The following is a 20,514-nucleotide window of genomic DNA, read 5'->3' as shown; positions in this document are numbered from 1 at the left end:
ACATTATACTTACTAAATGTTTCTCATTCAAATCCTAATTTTAAAAGGATTTTCACATTAACATTGTAAAACTTTTATATATCTATTACAATTGTAAAAAATATATCAATCACCTCACATACCAGAAAATTTCATGAATTAAAATCTACTTCCCTTTTATATATCAACATTTTGACCCAATTTCATGACACTCACCTTCCGAGTGCCATTGTGCTTTTAAATAATCTTCCAAATTCTCTCAAAATCATCTGAGGGCTTGGTACCACAGTGGCACCACCCAGCACCGCAGAGCACCCTCAGATTCTCCTCTCCATTGAAGAGCTTAATGTCACAACATTGCTCGTCCGGCACCGCGATGCTCCCAGAGAAATTTTAATGAATTAAAATTTACTTCCATAGACACTTTATGACTTATAATTATCAATCAAATCAATATTTAATAAACATCCCTCTTAATTACTTCAATTATGAATGAGGATCATTATAATGGGTGGTTCCCTCAACCCCAATCGGCCTACTATAACCCTATTACCACCATTGCCCTATGATCCTCCAATAATCATCACTTGACTTTAGCCCTTTGACTCTCATCGCCTGACTTCGAACATTGAAGCACCATCACTAGAAAGCGGTTATCTAACCATCGTCGCCCAACTGTAATCCTTATATCTCTGTCGCTCGATTACAATCCTTCAACCTTCATCACCTGGCCATAATCCTCCAATCCTGGTTGCCCATATACGATTATTTTCATATATCCCTCGACTGTGATCCTCCAACATTCGTAGCAACTACTGTCATCCAACCATCGTCAACTGACTACGTTCTTCCAACAATCATTTTAATTCGAATAAGATCCTCCAACCATGATCGCTCGGCTACGATCCTACAACCATCGTCTCTCGATTATAGACCTTCGAACTCTATCATCCGATTATGGTCCTTCGACCTCCATTGTCCACCTATGACGACCCATTGACATCAATCGCTCGACTATGGTCCTTAGACCTTCATTGCTCATCTACAATCCTTCAACCACCTTCTCTTAACTATGACTCTACAGTCATCATTGCCTAACTACAACCCTCTAACCACAATCAGCTAATTACAACCCTCTAACCACTATCTCTAAATATAATCATTTAACCATTGTCACTTAACTACAATCATCTAACCAAAATCATCTAACTAAAATCTTCCGGCCACCATTACATTACTACAACCCTATGACCAGCCACTTGACTACACGAATGCCTCCTAATTGCATCACCTACTATCACCAACGATGTCAACACACATCATCACCCATAAGATCAATGCTTGTCATCGAAACTATCTCTGACTCCTAACATTAACGCCAAGATTTATGTCAAATTTGTTGGTCTCATGCTTCCCCTCCAAAAAGCACAACCAAACAAACATGCAAACAATAAAATAATTATCTCAAATAAAGTCTAAATCACATGATAACCAACATAACTAACTTTGCTATTTCTTATATTCTAAATTTACTACTTAATTTAAAATAAGATAGCAACAATATAAAACCCTAAGCCCTAAATATATTGAATAACGTTGACCCCAACTTCCTTTGTTTGTTATAAATATATTGGGTTTATAATCGGGTCAAGTTTTTAGATCTAGAAATTATTATATTTATTTTGTTATTCAAATTGAAGCAGAATAAATTTTTTTTTTCAAATAGTTTTTTCAGAAAAAAAAAAAGTTCATTAAAAAAAATTGAGGCACATTCGTACTACTGATTTTATTACTATTATATATATATATATATGAAATTAAAAAAAGCAAGAAAAAAAAAGAGGGCAAGTTTAAAAAAGGAAGAGTTAAAATAAAAACCAATTCCAAAAAACCCCCTACAATGCTAGGTTTGATAAGTAGCCTTCTTGCTACATTGAAATCGATAAATGACCCACCACTGTTTGTCTTGGTGGTGAAGAGCCGGCTGGGCAAAGCCCAGGTCCCTGATTCGAATCCTTTGGCAAGCAGTGAAAGCCTTAAGTGTTGGCCCGTGTAAATTGGTGTGGGTTGCATGCTAGGTTGACCGGGTTTTTCACTGGCCTAAGGACAGTGCTTCCTCGTCAAAAAAAAAAAAAAAAAAAAAAAAAAAAAAAAAAAAAATAAAAAAAAAGAAATAGATAAATGAGACCATGTGAGCCTCTAAAATCCAAAATATTGCACAAATAACTTAAATTTTATTTCATGCATGTAAAATAAATATTGTCTACAATCAATAAGCTATTAAACCCAAATCTCTAACTCCTACAAAATTGATTAATAATTATGCAGCGCTCATAGATAAAACCAACAGTACGATAGTTCCAGCAGGCATTTTGAGTATCAGAAAATTATGGGAGTGACTGAATTGTGATACATCACTACAGTGCCCTTCAACATCTCTTCATGGAGAAGGAAATATGTAATTGGCTCCTGAAGAACAATAAGAACTAATCAAATAAAAATTCATATTATATAATCACTTGGTCATACTAGATCTGTAGATTAAAAAATATATATATTGGCTTTACACAAAACTAAAACAAAGAGGGGAATATGGTGATCCACACCTTTCTAACCCATCCACAATTTTAATAGCCTGTCCTTGCCACCAGATGCAACCTTTTCACCATCTGGACTCCAGTCCACAGCAAAAACCTTGCAAAAAAAGAGAAAACAAATAGCTTTTGCAAATAGTTTCTACTTTAGATTTTCAACGTTGATGGTTTGAAATAAGACTTCATTTGGAATAGCTTTTTAGTATAAAATTTTTTAGTTTGAAAAAAATTAGTAATAAAAAGTTGTTTTAGAAAACAGTAAGAAAGCTATCCCAAACAAGACCTAAGTTTCTGTTCAAACTACTAGAAATTAGTAAATATTCTATAATCTAGATATAGACTTGGTTACAGGAGTCTAGGCGAAGTTTTGATCAAAACTAGAGAGTTTCATCCAATATTCATAAGTTCTAAATAAAATTTCCCTATCATTCTATCATTGAGGCCTGATCAAATTTCATGTGACTTGCAATTAGATAATTATCTTCATTTCATATCTTAAATATATATTTAAACTATTTAATGCTAAAAAATAAATTATACAAAATGAAGCTTTTGCGGTGGGACCAAAATCAATAAAGAAACAGAGTATTAAAACATTGATTTAACAAGAGAGCATTGTTACTGCAAATCCGAAATCAGAACTTTAGAGATGATAGATTACCTCATCTGCGTGACCTGGAAGATCTTGCTTCAACTTTTGTGCTCGGATATCCCAAACCTAGTTATTTAGCCATAAGAAATAAGAGAATGATGTATTCGCAGATAACCCGAGTGCTAATCTTTATGAAATATAAAGTTAACAAAAAGTCTCAGATAGAACAAATCATAGGAAAATCGCATATCATCTTTGGATGATCCCAAAAAACGAAAGCAATCGAAGCATGAGAGAAATACCTTAAGAGTAGAGTCTTTACTTCCGCTTAGAAGTAGCCTACTATCGGCTGACCAGCTAAAAAATTATATAGGCAAGTAAATTATCATTATATATAGATAGAGAGAGAGAGAGAGAGGGAGAGAGAGGGAGAGATAGATGAAATAAATATAGACCTGATCTGATATACTGGTCCAACATGTCCTCTGAAGGATGCAATAAATTTCCCAGTGACGCCATTCCACAACTTGACAGATTTGTCAAATGAAGCACTGGCCAACCATTGTCCGTCAGGAGAGAAGTATACATGGTTTACAAGCTGCAAAAACAGATTTGTCCCGGGCAAATCACTCTTAGATGGAGCATTATCCCATGGTAATATATGTGAAATATTTAATTTCGAGGGACAGGAAAGTAATCAAATTCACATAGTAATAAACCTTATAACTTTTCAAATTGAAAGCTTTAATCACCATCATCATCATTAGCTTTATCCCAACTACTTGAAATCTCATTTATTGTCCATTCTTGCTAATACTGCATGAGATTTTAAACTCAATTCATATAACATTTCAATCTATATTACCAATGGTTTATGTTTTTTTTTTTTCAAATTTTCCTTCACAATCTGTTGAACAAATTTTATCTAATCATCTAATAGGGGCATTTTGTAGTACTTGTCCAAACCAAAGTTTTCATAACTTAGTATTCAATAGATTTTTCAACATATTCTACTCCCCACTAATAAAATCATCCTTATATGTTAAATGTATCCCGAAAGGCTGAGATTTCAGTTGTGATATGACTTTGATTCGATGCATGTGCAAGAAACTGGTATTGAATAGGATCCGCCATCTAATTCACTGGCGCAGAAAATTGTTCTCAACTGCAGGAATCTTTTGGAAGGCGAGGTTCTTGAAGTAGTTATTTCTAGCCAAATTTTCTTTGTAATCTTACACCACTACCTCTTGTTGGTAAGTAGTTTCATAGGGTTCTTTAAGGCATCTAGTGTTGTAAAAGTTTACGAGTAAACTTTAGTGCAATATCTAGGTGCCTTAAAGTACAAAAAATGTACATATTTCTATGATTTTATGCAATTTAAAACATTTGGCAAACCTTACATTCAATTATTATGTATAACCAAACTATATATATATATATACTCCAGCAAAAATATTAATAACCAGTAACCATTACAATTTTTTCCACAAATATTTTGTTTTGATTTTTTTTACACAATACATTTATCAAAATGATTTTATTGGTGGCAAACGCTGCTGAAAAAAAAAATTCAGCGTCTTTTTGAGGGGAGTATTGTTACAGCTGCAGGCCAAGGGAGGCTGGACCGGCTGGCCCAATAGGCAGTAGAGGGCGCGGAACCTGGAACCAAATCCAGGGAGATTTCAGCCCCCCTTGTGAGACCCAATAAAGCAATAACTCATCACGTTATGAGGGGGAATTAAGGAGGAAATTAATTAGGGAAAGATCTCCTATTTGAATTCAAATAGGAGAGGAAAATTTATAAGAAAAAAATGTTAATTTGGGGGCTGATTTGAAGGTGATTAATTATGAGAAGTTTCCTAATTAAAGATGACTATTTTAATATTTGTTTTTTATTGTTTACTATAAGTAGTAGGATTTATGTTATGTTTTGTATGAAGAATTTTATTTGAAAGTTCTTGTAGTTTCTTTTTGTGAGGTATCTAGGTTGTTTGGGAGAGCTGATCTACCTCTCGAATTGTAGATCACATGTAATTTGTTTTTCGTATTGAAGTTATAATCCAAAATCAACCATTATTACTAATATTTCTGCAATTTTTCCATTATTCGTTTGTTGTTTTTGTCTCCAAGGCATATAAGATTGATAATACACTTGAATGTATACAATCTTAATTTCACTATTTTTTGTGCTAATAATGATATTATACATCAATCATGTTCTAATTGTGGTAATCATGTAGCCATCAATATTGCAAATGGTCTTATCTTTCATGAAAGAACAAAAAATATTAAGGCAGAATAGCACTTCATCAAAGGTGTAATCCTATCAAAATTTATTATCACTATACGCATCTTCAGTGAAGAACAATTAATAGAAATCTTTATTAAAGCTCTATGACCACATTATTTTTCTAATCTGTGTAACAAGCAGAAACTTATTAATATGTATGCTCCAATTTGAAGGGAAATGTTATCATAGGAAAGTGTCGAATTGGATGATCTGTTATAATTGTTGTATTATATATCCTCATAATTGTGGATATTCTCCTCCTAATTATCTTTCTTCTTTATTCATAGATATATTACAAGTAAAAGGACTTGGTGGTGAAAGAAGTTACAAAAAATTAGTGACAAAATAAGCATAAAGTTAAAAATTGACAAGCTAAATATTATTTAGACTTACATAAATTATAAGGAGGCTACATATTTTCCAAGGAAGTTAACAAAGTTAAGCTACAACTCTTGATGATATGTATAATAGGTTTCAGAACAACTAAAGAAGAATAGAGAGAGCATAACTAACCACAAAAGAAATTAGATCCAAGGATTTTGATTAAGTTAAATGTATCAAGCGTGAAGATTGCAAGATCTTGATGAGCGATGAAGTCATCAAGAAAAATTGAAATGCTACTATAAGAACATTATTCAAGGGATTAAATAAATAAAATTTAAAAAAAAAAACACCAAGAACAAAATCGTGACATAAAAAAAAGAGATGACTAATCATTGAAGAATATGCATAGACTTAAGGGTGTCAATATTTGACCCAACCCAAAAACCCGAATCGAAAACTCCGATTAGAGTCAACCCATTTTCCAAACGGGTCAGGTTCCTATTCAAAATTTCGACTCATTTGAAAAATCTAATCAGGTCCAAGTCAACCTACTAACTTGAAGTTAACCCAAATTTGACCTGTCCCGTCATCACTCCTACCCGCATGACCGCATCCCGCACAGCAACACAATTTGCTCTTGCCCGCAATTCCTAACCGCGCTAGTCCAACCAGTCCCGCTACTCGCACGGCGCGATCGCACCGCACGGTGTCTCGCCGCGACGAGTCCAACCCATGTGTCTTGCCCACGATTCCTGTCCGGGCATCCTGCCAGCCTCCGCTCGCAAGTTCGGCCTGCGCAATGTGTGTATCCCACCTCCACCCACGAGTCCAACCCGCCAGCCTACCGACGTGTGTGTCCCGTCTAACCCGCGATTCATGCCAGTCCCCGGGTCAACCGTGTCAATTCCGAGTTGGAATTTCTGACCCGTTTACAAAAATGGGTTGGGTTCGAGTAATGTCGAACAACATCAGGTCAACATCGAGTTCGACCCGAACCTGACTAGCAACCCATTTTTGACACCCCTACATAGACTAAAAATTTAGATCCAAATGAGATACCCACTAATAGTCTAAGATTTACTAGTAAAATCAAAATGATTTGATTATAATGAAATCCTAAAGACTAAGGTGTTGTTTGGTTGCTAGTTTCTAGTAGGACTTAAATTGGATTTAGCCTAAATTTTTCGATATGATTTATAAGTGGTTCCCAAATCCTTTATGACCAAAGTCCTATATTTAGATGATTTGGTAAATATTGGCTCAAATTCTAGTAAGGTTGAGATTTAAGAGATTTGTTTCAAAGAGAATTACTCAATCTGAGTAAATCACCCAAATCTTCCTATCACAGCCAAAAAGTCCAAAGATTTGGTTGGATATTGAAGCATTTGCAACAAAATAACCTACCATTTGATTGGATATTGAAGCATTCTGAATCCAGATTTGCTAAAATACTACCTTCAACCAAAACAATCCTAAAAGGCCCCATATAAAATATCGAATAATTGGAGAAAATTTCATTTTTGAATAAGTCTTAAAGAATAAAAGAGATGTTTGAAATTATAGTAATTATTAAAGAATAAAATTTATTCACATTATGATGAAGTTTGAGAGAAACTGAAATATAAACTTGAAAAATCATATTAGTGTTGGAGAATCATTTGGTTTTATGCTAAGATCTATTATGGAGATAATTTTTCAAACTAAGGATAAAAAAAGTAACTGTTGTGGTACTAGTTGTCTTTTTAAGACTTTTAGATATCATATGAAGCTTTTTTATCTCTATATATTTTTAATTAATCACCTTGGTATAAAAAATTAAACTAATAACACAAGAGTCACTTTATTGCGTAAAAGGTTGTTGAAGTTTTAGTAGATAAAAATGGCATAACCATACATAAGTAGCATAAAATGTCATTGCAACATGACCAAAGAGCTTCCAACAATTAAAGGATTATATAAAAGATACATAGGCTTAAGTATATTGTATTTATTATCTAAATAATACTAATATGGGCGAGAGCATAACTTCTGAAGTTGAAGTTAGCTGATTAAATAGAAAAGAGCCACGAAAACTATATGCGATAAGAAAGTAATAAGGAAAGTTATAAAAAAAAATCTTAAATAAATTGCAACTAGAACATTTATTAGTGCAAAAAAGAAATAAATGATAGCAAGTTAAATGAAGTAAAAGTTTGGCTATATGAATGTATGCTAAAAAATAGGAAGGATTGAATGTAAAATAATTATATCAGAGAGATGATGAGAGTGGCACTTATTAAGATAGTGAAAACTAGATTTAGGTAGTTTACGAATCTATAATATCAGGCAAATATGAATCAATAAAGCTAGAAAATAAACTAATGCAAAGGGTTAGGAAGAAAATGGGTATAATAAAGATAATATGGCAGTAAATTTAAAAAAAAAATATGTATGCAAAATAAAGTTAGCACGTCATGTAGAATTTTACAAGAATGATTGGAAGTGGATTTGTAAAGACAATATTAAGAACTAAGCAGGAACCTCATCTCTTCCAAGCACCCCATGTGAAGCAAATCATTTTAAGAATTGTATTCTCTATTCCCAACTACTTAATATTTAATGATAGAACAAATTGGTCTGAAATTAAGCATGGCATAAAGCTTAGTCTGTTTCGTGGAGATAATCCATGATACCATTACCATCAATCTTCATAAGTGTTATATAACAGAGAAAATGAAAAGAACAAACTATTCAACAATGCCTGTACCTGTTGGTGACCAGTTAAGCGAGCCTTTGGCTGTTTACTGCTAGCAGGTTCCCACAGAATCATAGTGAAATCATCAGAACCTGAAACTAGTCTTTCAGGAGCATTGTTCTTCATTTTGGTGTATTTTTTAAGGGCTGCCTAAGACCAAGAAAGTAATCAAATAGAGGATCAATAGCAGTAATCAATCCTTCTTAATCAGAATCAAAAGTAATTCAATAACAGTAATAGTTATAAAGTGCTAAAAATGAAAATGTTATGACTTATAAGTTTTTGCATAACTTCATAAAAAATGCACAAATATAACTGTGGATTTTAGTATGACAAGCAGTGATATTACCACCAATATCTTGTTCGAATATATGATCAAAGAAATAAATTGAAGAAACAATTAAACCTTGTTCATGCAGTACAAAAACTAATATCCAATTAAATTAAAAATGTGAACAATCTTTTTTTTTCCTTTTTTACTTAAGGCAGAAGTACCTCCTTCATCTCCTCTGCAGATGAATATGTTGTACCAGTATGATCAAATGCCCCGGTTCGCAGGGTGTACTCCGTGCTCAAAGCAAGTGAGTTGACCCAATGCCCATGTCCCTGAAATAAAGGTACAAAACTTCATGCACGGTACTTCATAGAACCTATTAATGATTTTGCCTTCATACACAGCAAGAAGTCATAGTTCAAAATAAACATTAGCTTTGCCGACGCATGAACACCAGTCATTGTTTATGGATTTTGAATAAAGATTCTTTTTCCGCAGAAGATTTCTTGAGTGATGCCTTGGCATCTAAATAAGTTTGACAAATCTAGCAGATCCCAGCGGCCTAAGCACTATCTATTAGAACATCCTATCGTTATTTAGTTATTTTTTTCCCCTAATTGAACTTGTGTCATTGACCTTGGAAGATGAAACGTTGCATATATGTTGTCAGAAAGATGAATAAGCATACTTTAACAGTGAACCCTTCAAAATTATTCAAATTCATAAGGTTAAATCCCATCTTATAAATCATATACGCAAAACTCATCCAGTATATAACCATAGGAAATGTGATCATAACTAAAAATACAATGAATTCTTTGCTTTTGTTCTATCCTAAAGATATCCAGACGAGGGACACAACTCAGTTTGGAAAAGAGAAGAACCCAAGTTTTAACTTGCAAGTGATAAGAAATAATACTTTTAAAGAAATAAAGCATTCAAAGGAAAAATAAGGTTGAATAAATAAATTATGACAACACTTTTGAATAAAATTTGATTTTTAAGACCTGAATTCGGTAAAAACATGAACAAGTTATAAATTCCAGCTTAATTTTCAAAAACCTTAAAAAGATGTTAACTTGAAGACTCTATCCCTAATAGCATGTCAAAGTTAAGATTATTGCAGGTAAGGTTGGCTAAGTGCATAAAAGATTTTTTGAACTTTTTTTTCTCGCCACAATCTCAATAATGACGTTGCAAAATCATGTTTTCTAGCGCCAAAAAGGAAATCACGAGACTAGTCATTCTCTATGCCTAAACAAAATCATTCTATTATACAGTAGCTTATCCTGCCGTAAAACAAACGGGCAACCCAATAAAATCAACCATGAGTAAACCAAGCCCTTGGAAAGAAAAGAATAAAGTGCAATTACCGTTTTTCTGAGGCTAAATAAAACAAAAGACCTCTCCAAACTTAAAAAAATCAAGAAATATTTCAACGAAGTAGACAAACTCAAAGTTCATTCATTAGCTTCACAAGCAAGAAGGTTCTAATGTAGTACCTTCAACTCACGGATCAACTTTCCTTGCGAAGTCTCCCATACCTTTATTGTACAATCCTGAGAACTGCACGTGTTTTAGGCCATCCAGTTATACAAAACACGCATAAATAGAAGCAAAAAATAAAACATAATTTTAGAAAAAAAATTACCATATTTTTAATAAGGGATTTTTACATACATAACATCTAAAACATCTTTATTTACTTATCTCACACCCAAACTTTAAATTTTACTATTTTACCACCGTAATGTCTATCCCTCATCGAATATAACACTTCGTTTGCTCCCATCAAAACCAAGTCATGAAAATAGGGTGTCCCACACGCTAAACATCTATGATAATTTTCTAAAGTGGAAACAGAGCTCAGTATGGAGATTAATGGCGGAGTAGGAAGAAGAAGTATCAGTAGAGAGATGAGCCTCGAGAGATTCAAAACAACCCGCTTTGCTTCGCAGAAGGACAAGGAAAAAATCCTCGCCATAGCCGCAATAAGAGCTCGGGTCGTTTACTATCTTAGTATAAATGGGCAGCTTGAACCCCCTCACTTCTTGGATGAATGCATGGCCTCTTTAATTCTTGAAGGCAAACCATCCTCTGTTCTTGATTCGTCTTTTTGAAATTCTGTATAGAACGATTTCAATATTTGCAACTAAGCAATAGAAAACTATGGAGGTGTTGTATAAAACCAGACAGGCTTTGGAAGCTGAAGAGGAACAAGATGAAGATTTATAAGAAGAAGAACCATCGCTCAATGCCCTCCGTCGTCTTCCTCCTCCTCCGACAAACCACCGTATGAATCTACCGCCGAAAGTCGCGTAGCATCTTGCTGCTCCGATCCAGTGCACCTCACCCGCAACTCTATCCTTCAATTCATCTCATGCGGCTCCGTCACAGTCAAGGGAGGTCGCGCAGCCGCTGCCTCTGCCGGTGCTCCGGCTACTATTAAGGGTAGGAAGAGTGAAAGCCTTTAAAGGGAAGTGGCAGAGTTGCAGTGTATGTCGGAGAATCCACAGTGGGTGGAGAAAGCCTTGATAGCACCGAAGAACTGGAGAACACGGAGAGCAAACCTACTCTGGCGACGAAGACACGACGGGTTTGGGCAGATAGGATAACAGAGTGGTAATTTAGATGAAACGGGGTGTATTTGGGTGGTATGTATGTAAATAATATACTTTAGGTGTTAGGTAGGTAAATATAATAATTTCAAATGTTATGTATGTAAAAACCCCTTTTAATAATTACATTTGTATTTGGATGACAATTTCAGAATGCATAACCAGATCATCCAAAGGATTGGATAGCAATGCTTAGTACTTACTCAAGTTTACTATAAGACAGATCATTACAAAGTAGTCTAAGTACATTGTTGTAATACTACCCATAAAATTTAATGAGTCAATCCTGATGTGCTAATGAGCAAACTAAGAAAGCTGTACACATAAGCATAGACATCAAATTTTCTATTTTTGCAAATTGCAGGCAATATAGAGCTAAGATAAATTCATTATGTCTAATATGTTTAAGCAAACAGAGGATTCACACCCAACACCCCATCACCATTTAGACAATGTTCCCAACACTTGTAAAGAAACAAACTGAGCTTTATTAGAGTTACACACAAAGAAACACAATAAACTCAATTAAAAAGGATTGGCAAAAATGGAGAGACTATTAATGCAAATTTACTTCTAGGAGTTTGCAAAGGAAGGATTGATGTAATAAAATAGAGCAAAATTGAAAAAGAGAGTAAGTTAAAGAAACAACGGTACTTTAAGAAAAAGTTGCAGAATGCATAAAATGATTTTACAATTATTTAGTAATATTACTCCATACGAAAACACCACACAAAATAACCAAAAGATGAACACAAATTGCTGGAAAATGAGAAAATTTTTAATTTCTCAGAAATGGCTTACAGTAGGTTCACGCATATTTTACTAAAAAAATAATAGACAAAAAATCAAACCATCTGAATTCAGTCATTCAGTTAGTTCTAAATAAGAATAGTTCCGATTTTTTTTTTTTAATGTGGATAAAGCCCTCCCTCGGTTTCTTTATACCAACTTCCAATGCACAAACAAGAAAGCAAGGCCATCCTACGAAAATTTAGACTAGAAGCCGAGCATTGACCTATATAAAAAAAAAAACAAGCAAATATTATTATAAATAATCAACTGGAAAAGAACAGATGTACCTTGTGTATATCACTCCATCACCGCCCCACTTAACACATGTCACTGCAAGAGTGTGACCTGTAAGAGAAATAGTACACCTCCTCAATGAAACATCCCAAATTCGGGCATCCCCATCCTTGCTGGAACTAACAAAACGACGGCAAGGAGCTTGCAAGTGTACAGGTTCCCAAGAAATAGCTGTAATCCACTTTTTGTGACCCTGAAGCACAACAAAAGAAGTATTGTTAAAGAACAAAAAAGTGTTGACAAAATGAAAACGGGAAAAAAAGTAGTCCACAAACAATGAACAACTCCACTTCAATAAAAAAAAAAACTCCACTTCAATAAATAATCCATCAATTCATAATGGATGGATGAGTATACATGTGCACAAGTTCTACACTGCATGGACGACCATTTGAATAGATATTATAAAACTACCAATTTTGGTTAAGAAAATAATGGATGTATTGAAATTAAAAACCTGTAAAAACAGCCAAGTAATACTCAAAAAACATAAAATGCCAAATCACTTATTATTGATTGGACGCTACTTATTGTTGGCTTAAAGAGAGCATATATTGTTGATTTCCAGTCCTTCCCAAAAAAGAATTCATTGAATTCCTTGTGTTGCCGTGTATGGAAGACCCATAATTCCACTGAGAAAAGGAAGACTCCTGTTGCTGTCAATGGAGGGCATATATTGCTTCAATCTCCTAACTCTAGTATGCGGTAATTAAATGGGGTGATTGGCTGTTGAGCGGACAGCTGGTGCTGTAAACGTTATAACCATATTTGTATTACCATGGGATGCTATTTAGGAAAAACATTATGTTCAAAAGATGCCCAGTTTTTATATATTCTTACTAGGGATATCCAATATTCAGTTTTTCAAGCTGCTTTACAAGTTTTTTGTCCATTGCTCTCTTATTTTCTAATTTTCAACATGATATCAGAGAGGAGAAACTACATCTAAATCCTTCAATGGTGAAGCATAGGAGGCTAGCACAAAAGATACCCCAGCATCAGAAGTTACCACAATGACAATCATCAAAGGAAAAACAAGATAATGTACATTGTCAAAAGATTGGACATTATATATATATATATATATATATTGGAAGATTCACAGGAAGCCAGTTGATTGGAAACCCACGTGCAATATCCAAGACAAGGATCACCATGGCAATGTTGACACCGCAACTATGAATCTTAACACCTATGGAATTGAGACCATTGCAAAAGGATGCACCAAAAATTACATCAATAGTCTCCACAAAACACCGCCTCTATCAGTAACACATGTTCCTTAGCACAAAAATATAATTTTCTAAATCTTTCAAGTATTAAAAAGAAAAATTCTTGTCCTTTGATTATGAACTACGGTGCATTAGATCACATAACTAGAAATGCATCTCTATTTCACAAATACAGCCCCGGTAAGGACCACCTCACAGTTCGGATCACATATTGCTTGTATTGGGTCTAATATCATCAATAAAGATCTAATACCTAGTTATTTTTATCCCCAAGAAAATTTGTTGTCCATAAGCAAACTAGAGATCTTAATTGTGTGGTTAAATTTTCATCTAATGTGTTTTTCAGGGCTCCAACTCGGGTAGATGATTGAAAATGCTAAGATGTGTGTAGAACTTCACCAACTTGAAAATGAGTGTAAAAAATAGTCAAATAGGCTACCAAGTATTATGCACCATCATTAATCAAGAAAATGCCATCATTTTATTGTACTATAGATCTGTCCATCTTTATCCCATGTATTTTAAAAAAACTTCCCCATTCAAAAAAATTCCATCCACTTTTAGTGGAAATCTATCAATCATCTGAATATATTTGAAACTCTACACTACTACAAAGCTTATCATCATTTTCCAATAATTCACAGTGACATTCGGAAACCATTTAGAATCAATAGCATAATTGGTTATAGGTGTTTTGTTACATTGATGATCACATCAGAATTACTTAAATATTTCATATGACTTAAAAGAGGGAGGTAAATCAAATCTTATAGAACTTCTATGACATGATACAAACCCAATTCTAAAACAACGTTCATGTTCTTAAGACTGATAATAGAAGGGAATACTATCGCTTTGACTTTGGTGAATACCTCTAGAACAATGAATAAGTTATTAGAGTTATTGTGGCAACACCCCCCAACAAAATGAAGAGATTGAAAAAAGGAATAGGCATCTTCCAGAAGTTGCTAGATGTCTTATGTTGTCCATTACTGTTCCTAAACAATTCTGGGAAGGAGCAATGTTGACGACTGCGTACCTCATTAAAAAAAATACTGTTTCAAGCACTTCAAAACACCATCTTAAAAGATCTTTGAATCATTTACAACAATTCATATCTTCTCCGCCATTCCTATCTAAATTTTCAGTTGTACAGCATAGGTACACTGATGCGGGCCGCCGACGACCGGCAGAGGGAGGGCCGGCGACCCCAGGGAGCGCGGAAGCGGCCGAAAAGGGGGGCCGCGCCTGCCGATTCGCGGAAGGGACGCGCGGGGGGATGCGAAGCGGAACGGGGGAATCGGCCTTGAGCGGAACCGGTCCAATCCTGGACCGGTTTGGCTCGGGTCAGCCTTGAGCTGGGCGGTTCACCTTGGGCAGCCCACTAGTGGGTTTGGTTTGGTCTTTTGCTTGCTATAAGTAGGGATTAAGGGGGGATTTCTAGGGTTATGCAAAAATTGGGTTTTCTCTTAGCCACCTTATTTTCTTTCTCTAAGTTTTCTAGGGTTTGTAGTGGGAGACCTTGTCCTTCTCGAAGTGGACAAATTGTATCTTGTTTTCTCTTGGATTTTAAATGCAAAGGTTCTTGCTCTTCATCCCATCTCTCTTGTGTTTATTTCTCTTTGATTTGGTGGAGAAATCATATCTTTGAAGGAGCATTAGGGCAAACCCAAACTTGGGAACCCTAGGGCGTATCATACACATACACCAGTAATTCTAAAGCAGACTTGAGTCCAAATCTCTCTAATACATATTCTTGTGGCATACTCCAAATGAAATGTGTTATTAACTATTAATCATCTATAGCAAGGAAATTTGGCATATCAATAGATGTGGCTTTCTTTTAAAATCAATCCTAATACCCCAAATCTTCTAATTAGAGGTGGGTGAATCATATCACTCAGGGATATCATATTTGAGAAAAACTATTACTCCACCAACTATTCCTAAAATCCAAACTTAATCTGATATTGGTTCAACTATCATCCCTACGCAAACTCAGCCCATCCAGAATTATATTAAAACCCATATTAGAGAAAAATCCAAAGATAATCTAGCAAGAATTTCATTGTTTACTCAAGAAAATAATAACAAAAGAACTGCAAACATCACAAACTAAAAAAAGATTATAAATCAAATCTTGAGACCCTTAACACCAGGAAGTTATCCAAGCAATACACTTATGGGCAAACATGAACCTCCAAATGATATATGTTTCATATTGCTCTAAAGAAAGGTATTTTGTCTCTTACTTAGCACCTCTGCAAAATTATATGACCTATGAAGGCTTGCCTCGTAAATATTTTGCATTTGCCATAAGACTTTAAATGATATATAGATTACTAGAAATATTCAAGAACCCATCAACCAACCTTTGTGAAAATGTGATTCTCTGGAATAAATTTGAGCATTAGAAAAAAAAACAAAGTGTGGGAAATCACTGACTTACCAAAAGGGAAGAGCAGTGTTGGCTGCAAGTGGATATTATCTGTTAAATATTAGACTAAACAAATGGCAGGCATTCTCAAAGCATATTTTGTTGCTAAAGAATTCACTCAACCTTATGATTTGTGCATATTGACTAACTTAATTTGATGTTTACATTGTTATCTCTAGCAGCAAATTATAATTGGTCACTCATCAAATTAATATAAAGAATACATTTCTCAATGGTGTCCTAAAAGAAGTATACATTGACATTCCCCTAGGTTTGGAAACTCTGGGTAAAATCAGCATGTTAATATAAAAATCTCTTTACAGCCTAAAACAATCTCCACATGTCTGGTTTGAGAAATTCACAAAATTGTAAGGAAAAATATATCTTCTTAATGCGAAATTGATCACACCATTTTTGTATAAAAATCATCAAAAGGAAAAATTATTTTCCTCATTATATATCTAGATAACATTATTATTACCAGAGATTATGAAAAAGAGATGGAAAAACTAAACAATCATATAGCTAAAGAATTTGAAGTTAAACACCTTGACCACCACAGATACTTCCTAGGCGCAGAAGTTGCTAGAACAAGAAAATGGTTATATATTTTCCAAATAAATTATGTTCAAAACTCCCTAAAGAAGACTAGAATGATTAATTCTAACGTTTATGTTCACCTCAATATTAGTGTCTGGATCAAGTCGAACGTGCAAGATAAGTTTCGAAAACGAAAGAGCGTGACCTCACGAGAAACTCACCCGACGCGCAACAACCAAAAACTCAACTGGTTAAAATGTTTTCCGCTCGCAAAACAAACAGCACCAGCACGTCCGGAGCAACAGAAACAGTTAAGATCGACGCTCATATTGATTGGGGTCGTTGATCAGTGAAAAATTAAATTGTGCGCACTAATTTTTTAATCGTGATTTGACTCGATCGCCATCACGACATCATCATTCGCATGTCATCGTCTTGATTTGTTCACACACAAAATTTATTTTTTTGTTGATCAATGACCTCAATCAATATGCGTGCATAACTTAGTTGTTTTCATTGCTCCGGACGCACTGGTGTTGTCCGTTTTAGGAATGGAGGTCATTTTGGCAATTTGAGTTTTTAGTCGACGCGCGTCGAGTGAGTTTCGCGTGATGTCGTGCTCTTTCGCTTTCAAAACTCGCCTTGCATGGTTGGCTCGACCCCGACACTAGTATTGATGTCAATAGTTTAAATCATGTCACAAGCCTTGGATCCCAATAAAAAATTGGGGAATTGATAATAAAAGTCCAGTGGATAGAGAAAGATATCAAAGGGCTGTTAAAAAACTCATCTATCTCTCATACAACATGCCCAACATTGGAATCTCAATAAGTATGGTGAGTAGGTTCATGAATAATCCAATAGAATAACATCTAAAGTTTTCATCTATCAATTCTTGAAATACCCAAAGGAGAATCCAGGAAAATGACTGTATTTCAAAAAGACAAGTCTTTGCGAATTTTGATTTGATTGGATCAGCAAATTATAGAAGATCAACCACTAATTATTACAACATTGTAGGAGAAATCTTGTAACTTGGAGGAACAAAAAACAAACTGTGAAAGCAAGAAGCAGTATTAAAGCTGAGTTTTGGGCTGTCTGGTTGTGTATGTTAAAGAATTTGGCTTAGAAGATTGCTTTAGGAATTAAGAATTCAACATAAAAAACCCACACAACTATTATGTGATAATAAGGCTTCCATCAATAATGCAAAACTCTAGTATATCATGACAAAACAAAACATTTTAAGATAGATCGACACTTCATCAAAGAGAAACTTAAGGTGGGATAAAGTATTGCCTAAACACCTACACCCCTTCAAAAGACTGACAGATAAGGAAAGGAGCATATATTGCTTCAATCTCCTAATTCCAGTATGTGGCAATGAGGCATTAAGTGGGGTAATGGCTGTCATGTGGACAGCTGGTGTTGCAAAGGTTATAACCATATTTGTATCACCATGAGATGCTAATTAGGAAAGGTATTATATGAAGAATACGCCCAGCTTTCATACTTTCTTAGGAGGAAGATTCAATAAGATATGCTTGCTTTATTAGCTAAGAAAGAGAGTTGTCCAACCATGATAAATAAGGCTTCTTGTATTCAGTTTTTTCAAGCTGCTGTAATAAAATTACTATCCTTTGTTATCTGTTTTCTGATTTTCAACAGATAAAAATTTGGATATAAAACCTTAAAAGCATTTAAAATGATATTCCAAAATCTTACGATGCAATTGGAAAACCTCAAACTAATATTGAATAAAGATACCAAAAAATCATAACGACATTAAATGCAGCCAACTGGACAAAAAGGAATAATCATGTAGAATTTACTATAAGCGGATTGCCAGATTGTTTCCCAGTTTGAGGATCCCATAGCAGAAGCTCTCCAGACTTGCTGCCGCTCACCAGATGTTTTCCATCTGGCGACCATGCTATGCATAGCACCCAATTTTTATGTCCTAAATAACAAGATAACATTAGAAAATGTTCAAGAAACTAACTTTCAAATGAAAAATGGTATATAAGACCATTCCAAACTCCTTCATTTATAAAATATACTGACAACAAACAGAAGAGATTTTTTTTTTCCAAAAAATAAAACAAAGTCTAAAGCAAGTGCAACTAGAAAAAAGAGAAAATGCCATAGGAATATGAAGGAAAATGCATAAAATACAGTAGTTAGCCTCAAGCAAGTAAGAAATAAGCTGGAATGCCAGTGAAACTCAAGCAATCAAACAAGACCTGAGCTGAAAAGCATTTTTCAGATATAGCTTAATAAGTTTCATACAAGATGAACAATTTAAAATGAGAAGATCCATGACATAGAGTTCATATAATCAACATCATTAGTAGGATCCCAACTAAAGGTTGGGATTATGAATGCTCCAATCAATCTGCTTTAATTCTATCTCCTCATCATATAAATACTTCTTCCACCCTTCATTGTACATACACAAACAACTTGAAATCTAATGTCTACTACCTTGCCTTTAATAGCTATTCCAACTGTCTCTCTAACAAAAAACTAACTCTATCATTCCTAGTTTTACCACACATGCCTCTTTGCATGCTCATCTCAATCACCACTCAACTTTGCTGGCAACAACTAATTTATTGCCCAAGAAATATCCATATAGCATAGCCAATTAAATTACAACTTCATAAAATTTGCATTTTAAGTATGTGATATCTTATGGTACATAATACTCTATGTACTCTTGAGGTTTTTCTTTAATTTGACCACACATCTTTAACTCTAGAAGATAAAGCTCATTGATATCCCTAAAATTTTTAACATTGCCCGGACTCCGATTAACATGCTTACATATCACTTAACTTTTTAATAATATTGATTGTTAATTATCAATTTAATATTCACTAAAATTATGAATTATATACATAATATTTATTCTATTAAACCTAAACTATCATCTTATAAAGGGATTTTCTCTATTGATCGAACTTTTCACTTACTACAATAGATGTCTCATCCATCAACACGATGTCATACGCAAGTAGAAAATTAACAATATACCAAACTTTAAATGCAACATCTCCATAAACAATATAAAAGATACAGTTTGAGTTTATCTAATCCTACTATAAACTCTTTAATCACTCTACAACTATTTCTAATAATAAGTCACTACTCCATCATACATACCTAAGATAACTTAATATTATTTACACATTCGTTCTCCTTAAAGTCTATCAAATAGATTCTTATTGTACTTGATTGTCTGTCATTTAAGGATCAACAAATATCATTTGCTCTTTATACTCCTCCATTAATTGTCTTAGCATACAAATTGCATCTTAAGTATAGTTTCTAGGCCAAAATAATTCTCTGATATTTATGTAATTTTCAAAGCCTAAGTTTCAAACCCCTCTCCCAGAACATCATTTTATAAGTCACATATTTTGCTCCCCTATAATTCTTTTACAAGGGGTTATCCCAAGCAAAATCCTTGGCCATACCACCATTTTCTACATCAATACATCTTTTCAATCTCATAATTGACTCATAATTAGAATAGGATAATTCATGTTCATGCCTCTCTTTGCCATTTAGCTAACCATTTCTTTCCACTATATAGTAGATTTCAAAAAATGATTATCACCCATTAGAAATGTTTAAGACATTATTTAGCCACTAATCCCTACCTTCACCATTCAGAAGTTCAAAATAAGCTAAATACATACAATGAATCTACATATTCATCATATGTATGCATGTGTATTTGTCTGATATGGGTTGTGCGTGGAAATTAGAAAGCCCATGCTCATCAAAATCACGAAAAGTAAACATAGGG

General features: G+C 34.2%; 1 protein-coding gene across 1 annotated transcript in view; it reads right to left on the bottom strand.

Moving 5' to 3' along the window:
* Positions 1-2,193: 2,193 nt before the first annotated feature.
* Positions 2,194-20,514, bottom strand: part of LOC110098223 (notchless protein homolog) — a 30,312-nt gene continuing 11,991 nt past the window's right edge. Inside the window, exons 5-14 of the mRNA XM_020824967.2 lie at positions 18,533-18,660; positions 12,485-12,684; positions 10,290-10,353; positions 9,009-9,119; positions 8,526-8,663; positions 3,621-3,763; positions 3,468-3,522; positions 3,235-3,291; positions 2,586-2,673; positions 2,194-2,448 (exon numbers count right to left, since the gene is read on the bottom strand). Of these exons, the coding sequence (XP_020680626.1) occupies positions 2,590-2,673; positions 3,235-3,291; positions 3,468-3,522; positions 3,621-3,763; positions 8,526-8,663; positions 9,009-9,119; positions 10,290-10,353; positions 12,485-12,684; positions 18,533-18,660 (980 nt within the window). The 3' untranslated portion in view covers positions 2,194-2,448; positions 2,586-2,589. The remainder of the gene's footprint in view (positions 2,449-2,585; positions 2,674-3,234; positions 3,292-3,467; positions 3,523-3,620; positions 3,764-8,525; positions 8,664-9,008; positions 9,120-10,289; positions 10,354-12,484; positions 12,685-18,532; positions 18,661-20,514) is intronic.

This window comes from Dendrobium catenatum, unplaced genomic scaffold (genome assembly GCF_001605985.2).
Source record: "Dendrobium catenatum unplaced genomic scaffold, ASM160598v2 fragScaff_scaffold_377, whole genome shotgun sequence".
NCBI lineage: Eukaryota > Viridiplantae > Streptophyta > Magnoliopsida > Asparagales > Orchidaceae > Dendrobium > Dendrobium catenatum.
The sequence above is the reverse complement of the archived record's forward strand: the minus strand, read 5'-3'. Positions and strand labels throughout refer to the sequence as shown.